The sequence below is a fragment of the Pleurodeles waltl genome, chromosome 3_1 (genome assembly GCF_031143425.1).
Source record: "Pleurodeles waltl isolate 20211129_DDA chromosome 3_1, aPleWal1.hap1.20221129, whole genome shotgun sequence".
NCBI lineage: Eukaryota > Metazoa > Chordata > Amphibia > Caudata > Salamandridae > Pleurodeles > Pleurodeles waltl.
This window is the reverse complement of record NC_090440.1, coordinates 1,787,286,521-1,787,300,323: the sequence shown is the minus strand read 5'-3', so window position 1 is coordinate 1,787,300,323 and position 13,803 is coordinate 1,787,286,521. Positions and strand designations below refer to the sequence as shown.

The following is a 13,803-nucleotide window of genomic DNA, read 5'->3' as shown; positions in this document are numbered from 1 at the left end:
GAAATGTCTAGGTCCCACACATACAGTGCAGAAAGGAAGCTGAAGTTAGAGGTGCTCAATGCAGGCTACTGACACGTTCGAGACACTTCTCGCTAGAGGTTTGCTGAATTTAGCATTTAATGAAAAGAAAGAGTAATTAATATCAGAAACAGCATTACATGGCACAGTAAAAGCTATACTGCTAAACTGTCCAGTGAATGAAAGTTAGGTTTTCATCAGTCTGGCATTGAAGCTATGCTAGAAGTCAAACCCCCACCGGCCCTTCACACATTTCCAATGCTCCTTCTATTTTCAATTATGTGAGGTAATCTTACAAAAAGCTACCACAACTTGTCCTCGGGAGGTCAGGCAGTGCAGTTGAATTCTTTCTACCGGGGAGAGGTCCTTCAAGAAACAGTGGGAGTCGTCTGGCACTACTTATATGAATTAGGTGGGTGATGTATCATTTTCCTTCATTGCGCTGATTTATAGCTCTATCATTCAACTGTGCAAGTCTCTTCTATTGAGCATTTAATCACCATGCATTTGCTGGCTGCTACGTTCTTTTGCACGGATTTATCCATAAATATATTAATTTACTATCTCAAGTTAGCATTACTTTTTAAATTTTGGGGCAGAGCAAGGAAATACACCAATAGGTTCTTGCTTACTCACAGCCACATCAATGGATCCAATCCCTTGGTGTGTTCCAATTGTTTTTTGTGGGATGTCACTCGAGAAGGAAGAATTGGTTTCCGTCCACAGGAATTTCCACCATAACAGAGAAGTGGTGGTCTTTAGGGCTTGTATACGACCTCCAATTCGTTTCCAATCTTCCATATGATGCCCGCTTTCTTGTTTGGAGTAACTTTTCAAAGTATTGAGAAACCAAGGGGGCAATGACATTTCCTGTCGGTGATATTACTCTTTAGGGTCACAATGAGGTTGGAGAGCGAATCTGGGTGAAGAAGAAACTATTTTTAAAAGTGTCTTTGTGATATACTGTATTTTTGGTGGATGTGCTTGATTTTTATATTCAGGAGGAAATGCAAGTCCTGGCAGAGGAATAGCTCCCCGATCAGCGTGTGGCTCTGCATACTCATACTCACGTGGTGAACGTCTATTCAACTCTGATCCATCTGCACACAGGCTCTGGAGGTGTCTAACTGCAGCCACCCTCCAATGTAGAGTGCGGAGTAGCTTCATAATAACTAAGGACTTAGTTTGAGTCATACAAACAGTCCAGCTCATTAGTTATAATTAGGTCCAGGTTTAAGGACAAGAGGACTTGGCTTGTGCCACATAAACAGTCCACCTCATTAGTTATAATTATGTCCAGATCATTTACATTTTGATTTGTGGGGAGCGGAAGGCAACCTTGATATTTTGTCTTCCACACCATTAAATCCCTCTGGTTTGGAATCGCTTCTGCTCTAAATCCAGCTGCATTCATTCCATTTTAATTGCATTCGATTTGACTCACAAAGCTAACCAAAGGTGTTCAGAGTCTGCGTAATCGTAAGCAAGTTATCCTTGTGTCTGCAATTTACAGGAAAACGTGTTAGGGAACAGGGAGATGCTTTTGCTGAGCCTCAGAATGTCTGTGCCTTTTCAAGCCCCATCGTAGCTAACAGCCTCAACTATGAGCACAATGGCAACCACAAAGAGAAAGAGCACGAGCAGCCATGGCTGCCTCACCGCCCGCACAGGCGGGATTTGTAAATGCCGAGGTGCAAACTCTTTTGCATAATAGTGGCAAGTATTACGGGAGCCGAGAACTGGTGCAGGTATGGCACTTAAATGTTATATCTCACCTTCCAATTAGAACATTCTTGCCAGCAAAAGGGCCTTCACAATCAGATATGGCAGGAATAGGTGGTGTGCTAACCAAAATTGCCGTGGATAACAAAGGATGGAAGCTGGGCGCCATTCCACATGGCTGACAGTAAACTATATTTTACCAGAGTGGATCATAAAATTACAGTTCGAGGCTAAGTATGTCCCGGGAAAACAGAGAGCAAAGAACACAACCAAAGTATTAGAATGCTGTACAGATTGCCCCAAATAATGGATCAAACGTAAAAGGCCTTCAAACCAAAAGTGCCACACTGATCTGGCTAAAAGCTAAATTTAGGAATGCATAAATTCAAACCGTTCATTAAGCATTTAAATAATTCAATGGTTTCGCTGAATCCTTCAGTAGCAAACTCTACAATAGAAAAAAACTTAAATATTTTAAGTGTATACTAATGAAATGCAATCATACTTCGAGCACTACAAGTGAACACGGGAAACCGAGGCAGATCATTCACATTTGCTTTCCAGTTGGATCTCGGCAGCCCAAATGCTTTTTTGTCCATCTTGTGGTTATAGATAATACAGCCGAGAAGTGACGATTGGTCTAAGAAGTGTATTAAAAAAATCTAATGTTTTGATCAAATTCTAGGTTTGTTCGTTTATGTTGACCATGTATTTTCTTACCAAAATGATGCATGTTTGCTGTATACTTGGCATAAGTTTGCTTTTTCTCAGTACATAGCCATTTAGAAAGAAGGTTATCATACAGCTGGCAAGGTAAACACTAAAGAAAGAGTACCTTGTCTGATAATCTCCATGCACATCAGAATTGCTTCCTCCCGCTCTCCTCGAGCAAACTTAATATTTGCTTCCCCCATAAGGCCTCTCAGCGCTCTGGGGAGTTTACTTCGAGGTCTCTTTTCCTAAATAGCAAGAACGGCAAATAAGAGGTGATGTGTTAACCCCAGCAGCAGCCAAATACACTTCACAAACATATGCAATGGATTCTTGTACCCTTGAACACGGCCAGTATCGAGTTACAAACATTAACAATGTCTTCACAACAATCGCAATGTTCTTATATACTCTATTAACATAGCTTATGACGAGACGCTATAACCACACATACATCTCAATTCTCAATTTCATTCAAGTCAACTTCTACTTAATCGGGCCACCTCAGTCTTTTCAAGCTGTGTCATAGTATTATAAGTGTCCAACTGGAATATTTTCTGCAAGCAGTGTAAAAGCAAACAGACCTGGATTTAAATAGGTGAGGGCATAATTTACGTAATTCGGTGTAGCGTAATCAAGTGGAATTACCTAAGAATTCCGTGAGAAGAGGAATTCTGTGTTTAGCACAAAATGGACACAAGGATGCGTTAGCGCTAAGAAATAGGGCTACATGCAAAAGAATATGCATAGCAAGCGAGAGCTAAATGTGCTAAATGTGCTCTTGGGGTAGGATCTTTCCCCAAGTAGTTCCAGGGATTTAGCTCTATTTTCTTAGCACAAAATGAACTGTCGCGTCCAAAATGGACATGAGGATTTATTTTTGCTACAAGAAACAGAGCTAAATGCAGCAGAACACGAAATGCGAGCACGAGAGGCTGCTTGTGCTCACTATATATGTGCCTCACAGAAGGATTTCTTCCTCTTAAATTACGCGAACAGGAGTAATTGTGTAAGTAATTCCACGTCTAAGAGAAACTCTATTTCTGCAATTACTCTAATTATTCTGTATTTGTAATTGAAATTCTGTCCAGGCCTAGCTTTAAAATCCAATGCACTCAAAAAAAGGCATGAATGATTGTGCAAAGACTACAAGTGCTTTGTCACTGTACACCATACCACAGTTTGTGTACATCTGCTACTAGCTTGGCCAATGCATGATCAATTTATATTACTATGGCCGCAAGTCACTTTTCACATCTTCAACTACTTAAGACTTTTTTGGACCTGAAACGGGGCAAGTCTGAAAGATGTATCTGCCAAAATAGGGTCCAGCATCTCTAGCCATTCCTCCTCCCCTTCCCTGTTACCCCATGTGACTTGATTCCCTGTCTCATTGGGTGATGCTAGCACTTACTCCTGCAAAAACAACAGATGATGGATGGAATGCAGAACAAATCAAACATTCACCCCAGTCACAGATCTGGGTTTAATCCATTATTTTTTTTGCTTGCCATGCCATTCCAGTTTGGACCCAGCTATATACAAATCAGTCTTGACCCTGTTCCCCATGGGAACAGTCCAGACCGAACAGCCAGGCCAGGTTCTCCCTGGACTAGAAACAAGCATCCTAGTACCAGTTTCGGGGTATCAGCCTTCATCAGCCAGGCTAGCTTGAATCTGGTGGCATAGCAAGTACGGGACCCATGTCTGGGAATACCCTTTCCACTTGGGGCAACAAATGCAAAAACAACAGATGATGGACGGAATGCAGAACAAATCAAACATTCACCCCCAGTCACAGATCTGGGTTTAATCTATCAGTTTTTGTCCTTGCCATGCCATGCAATTACTCCTGGCACAGAATTTGGGGGACGCCAGAAGTTTGCAGACCTGTCTGGATGGCATGGCAGAAATTAAGGGCAAAAGTCTGGGCTTTTGGTGGCCCTCTGCTCAGTGTTAACGAGGGGGCTTTGGAATCAATTTTCCCCAACAGTCGCATTCTACTTCATCGGGCAGGTCATCCCATGTTGCTGTTTTATGTTGCCAACAAGATGGCTGCAGTGGTTACGGCTACTGTGGTTGCCCCTGAGCCTTCAATTTGATTAAATGACGGCTGACCTCTTTGCTGCCACTCTGACATATTCAGGGACCTGACTCAGTGCACCCCCAACCTCTTTCCTCCCAGGAATGGACCCACTTTGTGGGCCAACAACAGCTTTGCTTCACCAAAATATTGTTGAACTGGTTCCGTTACCAGCATATTTGGCAGAGCTCACTCGCAGCGCACTGCTCAGTCTTCAGGTGATAGCAGCAGGTGTCAGAATGAACTTCACATCTCTGCAGCAACAAACGGCAGTGGATAATAGGGGCCGCACTCAGAGCATTACAGAGTCACTCACGTCACATTGGTTGTGCCAGCACACCCTTAAGAAGCCGTTTTGCTTATGTGCTGTGCGATGCTGCCCATAACACTTCAAAGGCAGCTTTATCATGTGAATAAATCTTAAATGTCACCTGTGGACTACAAGATATGCTGTGCCCTCCACTAGCCTGAAAAAAACTAAGAAAACATGGCTTCAAGCCCAAGTGTGCAGCCTGACTCCTGAAGCTTTTACAACTGGGGTAGAACCTGTCTAAATAATGTTTTTTGACAGAAAAGAACCTCACACTTAGAGACCGCCAAAGTCATAATGAGGGCCTTAACGTCTAAGCAAGACCATCAAAGCCACAGGCGTCTGCCCTCCATATAATGGGTGCTGCCGGATTTCTGCCACACTCTGGGTGGAAATCCTGGTGAAAATCAGTCAGTAGCCATGCTGGTGGACGGCAGCGCACTGACGTTGCTACCACCGGCACAGCCCCACCAGAAGGATGCCGCCAGCCGTATTAAGACAATTAATACGGCCTGGCGGTGTCCTACTGGCGGGGAGCTGCTGGCGGTAGCAGTGCCCCTTCCCGTTTCCTGCCGGACGAACTCCTCGCCGGTCAAGGTAAGTCGGGGGGGGGGAGGGGGAGGATGGGGGTGTTGTGTCTGTGTGTGTGTGTGTGTGTGTGTGTATATGAATGCGTGTGTGCGTTTGTGAATGTGACTGAGTGTTGTGGTGTTTGAGTGGTCATATGCATGTGATTAAATGCGTGTATGAATGATGAAGTGAGTGCGTGTCTGCATGTCAGTGTGGATGCGTGTTTGGATGTCTGTGTCTATGCGTGCCTGAATGCGTGTGAGTGAATGTGTGTATGGATGAGTGTGAGTGGATGAGTTTCTGGAAGTGTAAGTGAATGGAAGTATGCGTGGTGCGTATGGGTGTATATGTGCATGTATGTGGGGAGGGGTGACGGGTTGATGTGACTGTAGGAGAGTGGGGGGTGCTGTGTGTGTAGGGGGGTCAGGTGCTTGCTGGGTGAGGGCTGTCTACCGGTGACAGGGAAGGAATTCCCTGTCACCGGTAGCCCTATCGCCATGGTTTTCATGGTGGTGTTACCGCTGCGGAAACCATGGCGGTAGGCCGGCTCATAATTCCGCAGCCGGTCTTCTGTGGACCGCCGGTTCATACTGCCATAGCGTTATGAGTAGAGATGTGGTGGGTTGGCAGCAGCCAACCCACCACACTCATAATGTTGCGGGATACACCACCAGCCTGTTGACGGTGATACTGCCAGGGTCTTAATGAGGGCCTAAATGTTACCCCTAAGTAGGCTTTGCAGGCCACAAGGCAGGGTGCCTAGTATATAAAATTGGTACATTCAAGCGTTGGTCTGTACCTACATTGACCAGCCAAAACTATTTTCACAATGAAAGGGCAGTAGTTGCACACTGAGGAAAAGCTAAATTTAAGAAAAAAATCATGACTCTTAACTTTGGTTTGGGACAATCTACTGGTTTAATTTACCAAGATTTTACATTTGTATTGAAATTCCATAGCATTTAGGAAATGTGACTTTTAACAAGTTAGGCTTTGTCAGCCTGAACCTCCAGTGGGCTAATTAGGATTAACCTGCCAGCAGCTGCCCCCTGTCAATACTAAGCTTTAATGAGGTGCCAAAACGTCCCCAGGGCAGAAACAATGGCTTAAGCCTTTTGGCAGAAAGCCTTGGGTACAAGGTATGACTCGCATCAGCTCAGGAAAAACAGCGGAAGAGAGTTCAGGAACATCAGCAACTTAACTTTGAAGGGCAGGCCTCACTGTAAAGTATGAAGTGAGACCTGGGGAAGAGAAGACTTTGTTCCCAGGGCCCTCTATAGCCAGCTTGGCACCAGCCCAGTCGTGAGGGTTGCTGGACCCAGAAGCAGTTTAGTGTAGGTGAGGAGGAGGGTATTGCTCATTTCCCTAAACACACCACTGGCTGCCACACCAGCCACCTGCAAAGGCTGGGAGGCTTGATCCATCTTCGATTTTACTTTGAAGAGAATACACTGTATGATAGTTTGCAGTAAGGTAACCCAGATGTGCTTTAATATTTGGAAGGGTTGTCCCTTCCCTCATTGGTCCAGGAGTCACCCCCATCCATTAGCTAACAAATCCCACAAAAATAGCACTGCATGCACAGCTCATGTGAACAGTCTCTAGACCTGGGGATGAACAGAAGACTGGACTTGATGTTTGAGATCTGTGTGAAGACCTGAAAGTGCTGGGCCTGCTCCCACATATAACCAGAATTAATACTGGATGGCAAGGGTCAGTTTGCTGAGTGGCTTAGTGTAGATACAAGGGGCAGGAGGCCTTTTCATGAAGTCCCCACCTGACCAGTAGCAACCGATTGCCTTTGGTAGAGGGAGTCCTGTCCCCCAAGTGCTACTGCAGAAGTTCTTGGACCCTTGGCTGTGTTCAGCTTAACTTCTCTAAAAAAAAAAACTAAAAAAAACAACAACAACAAAAGGGGACTTAGAATACATTTGGACATTTAAACCTCTGGTGGACTGGCCAAACCACCCAAGTCACTGCAGAAGTCACAACCTTGCTGGGTACTAATATCAAGTTAGAACCTCTCAGAGCCTATTTAGCGGACATTCGTCTATCTGACTTCAGTGCAACATTCCTAGATACAGCCTTAAGTATTGCCCTGCTGGAGGATTATGAGTTCCAAAAACAGAACTAAGTCTGACTAGATCTAAGTCTGCATGAAGAAATCTTAACCAGACGAAGATGCAAAAAGTATCTGACTGCTGAGAGGGCTCGAGCTCCCCTGTATGCAAAATTGAACATTTTTCTGCTCAGAGCATTTTCCATTAAACCAGTAGCTTCGGGGGTCCTCGGCCAACAGCTATGCAGCTTCAAGAGGGCTTACTCAGATACAGCATCCAACTTGCACAACTACAGGAGTTTGACTTCAGTTTCAGAAACTAAGTCAGAAGGTAAAAATCTTTGACCTGCTGCTTGCTGTATCCGACACTTGCCCTATCGTGGTTGATCTAGCTCCCATAAATTGACATGAACAGTACTTTCTATTGGGGCTTTAGTCCTTGTTGGTGCTTTTTTCTTGGCGCTTTTTCCTTTAAATCTTTAAAAGTTCAGATCTACAGTTTCTCCGAATGTATTTTTGTCGTTTTGGTATCATTTTGCTTAGTACATTCTTCTCTATTTTCATATATTGGTATGAGATTTTTATTTTACTGTGTTTCTGACTTTTTAACTGTTCAAATTCTTGCAAACACTTTATACCTTTTCTCAAAGTTAAGCCTGTTCACTTTGTGCCACAACTACCAGGGGTTGAGCTCAGGTTTAAATTATTGAAACCTTTACCTAGACCTAACAGGTTAGTGACTGTCATCCACCACCACTAATAATTCGTTTTCTTAAAATGACTTTGTCTCATTCCTATGGAAAGCAACACAAATTGTCTTGGAAATCAACTCAGGGTCGATAACAGCAGAAAATATGTTGAATGAGGTTCTACAAAGCTGAAAGAAGAGAGACAGGATAGTCATACCTACAGGCTCAAGAAAGTGCACAGGTGATGCCTAGACTAGTGCTACAAAAGGCAAACAAACCTATGGAAAGGGAATATTTCAAAGCCAAAGATGCGGCCACATTAGGAAAATTGGAGCAGACAATGCTCAGGATCAGAAACTTGGTCACAGAAGCAGCTTGTGTTCTTTAGGCTGTCAACTCAGAACAGAATCTATCAGAAAGGGGAGCTTCTCTACTGGCTCGTCAGCAGAGATAGGGGCACTAGAGCAACAGTGAGGAGTCAGTGCAGGATGCCACCTACATTGCTGAGACCTTCACTACCTTCTATTGTCAACTTTACAAAGAAAGCTCCCCAGATGGAAGTGAGAATGAGCGCTCTACTTAAGTTACCAGCTACAATACCCTCTGTGACTAGGTGAGGCTTGCTACAGGCACCCTAATGGAAGATGATATCCTAGAAGCCCTGAAGAATATAAAAGGGGCACCCAGCAGATTTTTCTTTTAAGAAACAGATCTCCTTGCTCGCCCCAACTGTTGACTCTCTTAACCGAGGCAACACAAAAGAGTAATTTCTTCCCATAGTTTAGATAGATGATAGTTTCAGTTATCCTCAATCCAGGTCTATCCCGAGATTGGTTCAAGTCTCATCAACCCATCTCCCTTCTTAGCACCAAAATTAAAATACTGGAAAAAGTGTCAGCCACTAGTTCAGCACAGATCATCACAACATTGTGCAGAGGGAGGAGAAAGGTTGTATGCCCGGTTGGGGAGCCTGGCACTACATAAGAAGGGTGCAGGTAGCTCCAGCCAGAGTGCATGGGTTTATTTGACTATGCACTTTGTTACTTATCAACCTTCAAAAGGTCTTCAATGGGCTTTCCTATGGTAAATCGTGTCCAAAATAGAATGTCAGCCCTCTTTTCTGATATATATACAGCTGTTACAACAAGACCCTTGGGCAAAAGTGAGGACTAATGGCGTCCTATCCTCTTCAACCCTTGTTAGGAGTGCTAGAGATTTCAATAAAAAAATTAATTCAATTTAATTAATAACCCGTATGAGTGAATTTTAGGCCTAACCAAATGCTGCTTTAGCTCAGCAGAACTGTTTCTATTGTAGTTTTTGCATGGCCTTTTCATGACACAAACTTCCGGTGCTAACAAAGAAAGGTATATCTTCTATTCTTTTTAACCACCTGACCTGCACTGCAATCCCAAAACATGCTAATCTAATTTTTAACTTCCTTCTTTATAAACAGGCTTCTAGTGTAAAGTCATGTGAAAGGAGATGAGTTAATGTGACCACGCATAAAAGGTACACAAATGTTCTTTCTTTCAAAGACCTAGGCGGCTGAGAAAATGTCTTGATCTATCATTGTAATGCTATCTGTATTTTACCTCCAGCTCCATCTTGACCACTGACTCCATTTTGTGTTTAGCTTCAAACACTGTCATATTGGTGGTGCAGGTATTTTTCAGTGTACAACTTATGCAACATGTTTTTCGCTCCTCTCGCTCTCTTTCTCACCAAGGCAGGGACATAACATGGAGGAGTGAGGGAGAGATGTACCAGAGAATGTTAATAGTATAACAGGGAACAGTTTGGTCTTGGGAGCGCACCTTGGGATGTGGCCAATCTCTAAACGTGCTCCTTCAACACAGACCTGGTACAGCCACCGTTTGAACAACAACTTACTGTATGGGAGGGGGGAGTTTCTAGGATTCTCCTCTCCAGCTTGTTTAAAGTGTATAAGAGGAAGCTTGAAGACTGGGGCTAGACAGAACTCATTTCCGGGAGAGGGACGCCTTTGCCCGGATTCACTTTGTGGGTAATTCTCTCTTTTCGCAGTTGTTTTGGTTCACGGCTTGCAGCCGGCAAAGAGATGATGTCTATGTCACACTCAATGGTGATGCATTTTTTATTGTTATTTTTATCTTTGCGTTATGCATGAATATATAATCACTATATACAGATATATTATCCATGGTTGAAGTAGTATATTTTATTTGTTTGTTTCTATGATCATTATTCTATTGCTGTGATTATTTTCAGAAGTGTACTTGTGTTGCTGCATTTGACCTAAACGCTTTCCCTGTACGAACCTTGAGAAGTGGCTTAATAAATGTATTACTCAGACTAAGAGTGCTGCATTGTTGGCATTCCTTTAATTTTGTCTCCTCCCAGTCTGAAGTATAGCAAAACAATCATTGTAATTAAATTTTCTACAAGACGTTTCATGTATTTAGAACTCTCTGTTAAAAGTTGCCATCTCAATGGAAAGTGTTCCTGTCTCGTTTCCTGATTGGCTTATCTAATACTTTATCTGAAGAAATTGTTAAAAATGTACATCATTGTATTCATATAACAGTGTCCCAGGGAAAGAACAGAGAGAACCCTTAGAGATAAGAGCTTTGAGAAGCCTTAGGTCATTCTGTCATTCATTTTCTCTCTCTCTCTCAGACGATTTCTACTGATAAGTTTTGAGTACTCTTTAGGAGCTACATACAGTCATCTATATTTTCCTGACTTAGAAATCTACAATAGGGATTAGAATTATGGGACACACTTTATGCTATGTTCTGTAATTTATGCTTGATTAATAAAGAAAATGAAATATGAACTAACGATTAATAAAAACCTTTAAAATGTAATTACAATTCTCATTATTGACTCTTGAGAAATAGTATCTGATTAATACCAAACGGTTAGAGTTTATTAGTTCCCGTTTCCTTTCCCCGCTCATTCCAAAGGCCCCCGAATTCGTATCTTAAGAGTCGCAGAGATAAAAAATGAAGTTTTAGGATTCTCTGCGCTCCCAGGAGCAGAACAAGACAAGGCTGTCAGGTCTCACAATTGCTCTACGAGTTCACTACTGAGCCTCTGGCAAGGTAGATCCATAGAGACAGCCTATTTCCAGGTTTTGGGCAGGCGTATAGGTCCAAACACAGGGTAGCTCTATATGCAGACAATGTGTTACTATTCCTTCAAAACATCTGCTGGAATGGCGACCAAGTCAAGACAATATTGGAAGCATAAAGGGAGGCCTCTGGGTGAAATGATCAATATTCACAGTGAGAGGCGTGGACTCATTGGGCTGCACCTATTTGAAGACTGTTAGGCTGTTTTACTGACTTGGGGGTCTTCATCACGGCGTGTGCTATGTAAGATTAGGAGCTCATATTACACAATGGATCACGTTGCTCTATTTAAGATGGATTGCTTTAAACAGAGCAGAACTCCCCTTAGGAGACCACTGACAATTTTTCTAGCGTAATCAGAAGTATGTCTGAGACATTTAGGTGGTGTACCAAGTCTTCCAGGATCTTGTAGGAAAAGTGTATTCAATCCACGTTTAAGGGAGGATTCGGTATCACAGACATTAAGTTGTACTATTGGGCATCACAGCTTCCCATTAAAAATGTGCGGTTGTTTGATGAGCAGGACGACCCATCTATTCGAGGGGAGTATCAACTGTTTGAGGGATCAGATCAGTTGAAATACCTCAATAGAGTCAGGCCCTCTGATTTACTGGCAGGTCCCACCACGGCTGAAACTCTTCTATTCAAGAGTTCAATCCAGAGAAGAGAAAGATTACTTTGGAGGTAATAGGCAGACATGGTAAAGCTCACATTTACTGTTCCATCACTATAAATGTACCAGGCACATTTAGTTCCCTGTGTCAGGCCTGGAAAAAGGATATAGGGACCCTGAAGGATGAGGAGTGGACTGCAGCTAGACTGGCTACTTGCTAGCTTGGGATTCCCATGTCCCTACTACTCACAAAGCACCAATTCCTACACATATTTTACTGTCTCCTTGTTGGATCTGGAAATGTGGCCATTATGAAGAACTCTTCCACTGTATGTTGGGGGTGGAGGTATTGTAGAAACAGAGTCACATGATTTGGTCCTATCCAAGGATAACACTATTGTGGCAGAAAGTGGCAAAGTGCACTATTCCGAGTTTTGAGGGGAGAAAGTTGAACCTATTTAGCCTAAGAAAAGGCTGGAATCACTCCGGACACAAAAAGATTTTAGTGTGTCTGGGATATCTTGTTGTAAAGAGACATTTTTAGAGACTCCGGGCCTGATAACCTTGGCTGAGGGGTTTCCTCCATCACAAATGTGACGGACATCCCGTCCGCCTTATTACGATCTCCAATAAATACAATGGGATCATAATACAACGGACGGGCTGTCTGCCACATTTGTGATGGAGGGAACCCCTCCATCAAGTTCCTAATGAGGCCTATTGGGAAGAACTGGAAAGCAGAATAGCCCCCTGGCATTTGACATAGACAAAAGCAACAGATTACTGTGCTGTTCAGTGAGAGACATACAATGCACTTAGATACCCAAATAATAATGCCAAGATTTCGAGACTTGGAGGAATTATTTGCATTTAGATATGACATAACTGAGGAAGAGTGGGATTGGGTGGGAAGCTTCCGGGGAATGCATTGGGTTAGTGGTAATGGTTAACCAACTTAGGAACAACCTGGTTGTGTGGTGCTTTGAGAAAAATCAATAAAAATGTTGATTAAAAAAAGTAACATGGCTTACATACCTGATTATATCTTTCTTACCTGCAAAATCAAGAGGACAAGAACACTAAAAGCATAGAATTTATGCATTTTTTGCATATTTGGGGTGACAAAGTGCACACTTCGTATTACTTCAAGAAACACAGTTAACCAGAAAGCCCAAAGGAGAGGGGCAGATTTTCTCAACCTTCTACTCCTCATATACCAGGAGAACTTTTATATGGGTTATGCCTGGTGTCCCTTATGTGATGCACACATCTGGAGAGCAGATATATAGTACTGGATGGTCGCCTAGATCCCGTTAGTTTAAGCAGTTATACATCAAACACCTCAAAAATAGAGTATAGGGGGTCTTGGCATATGTGATACACATGTTGCTGTCCCAGCAATATTGATAGTAATTTTAACCGCGCTCCAGAGAGAACACTGGAGAGCCCACATTGACATTTTTCAGTGCATAATTAATGCTAAAATGGCTGAAAATGTTGTTGGGTGGGAGGTTGGAGGTTGAAAGATGATAGGAGAATGTCTACCCCCTTCTACAGGGAATACTGGCTACCAGAATCATGTGTTATGAATAGCTGGCCAGAATAATCTCTGATCAAAGCACCCTGAAATTAGTACTGCAGTGTGGGGGCTGCAAACAAATGTATCAACATAGGGACCGCAAGTGCCAGTGCTTAAACATTCAGCATTTAAAGATACAGGGAGAGATGCAATCACATACCAAGGAAAATTCTGACAGCAGCAGACGTCTCTACAATGGGAGGCCTTTAAAGTTTGCAACAGAGGTACATGCATGAAGCCTCATATAAGGGGCTTCATGCTTACTAGAAAGACTGTGAAACTAGAAATGCAGAAAAAACTAAAACCAGTGGTCTAACAATGAGGAAGGAACTG

At 43.0% G+C, this 13,803-nt stretch overlaps 1 protein-coding gene across 1 annotated transcript in view; it reads right to left on the bottom strand.

Moving 5' to 3' along the window:
- Positions 1-13,803, bottom strand: part of GTF3C3 (general transcription factor IIIC subunit 3) — a 222,279-nt gene that overhangs the window by 173,030 nt on the left and 35,446 nt on the right. Inside the window, exon 4 of the mRNA XM_069225852.1 lies at positions 2,576-2,699. Coding sequence (XP_069081953.1) covers positions 2,576-2,699 — 124 coding nt within the window. The remainder of the gene's footprint in view (positions 1-2,575; positions 2,700-13,803) is intronic.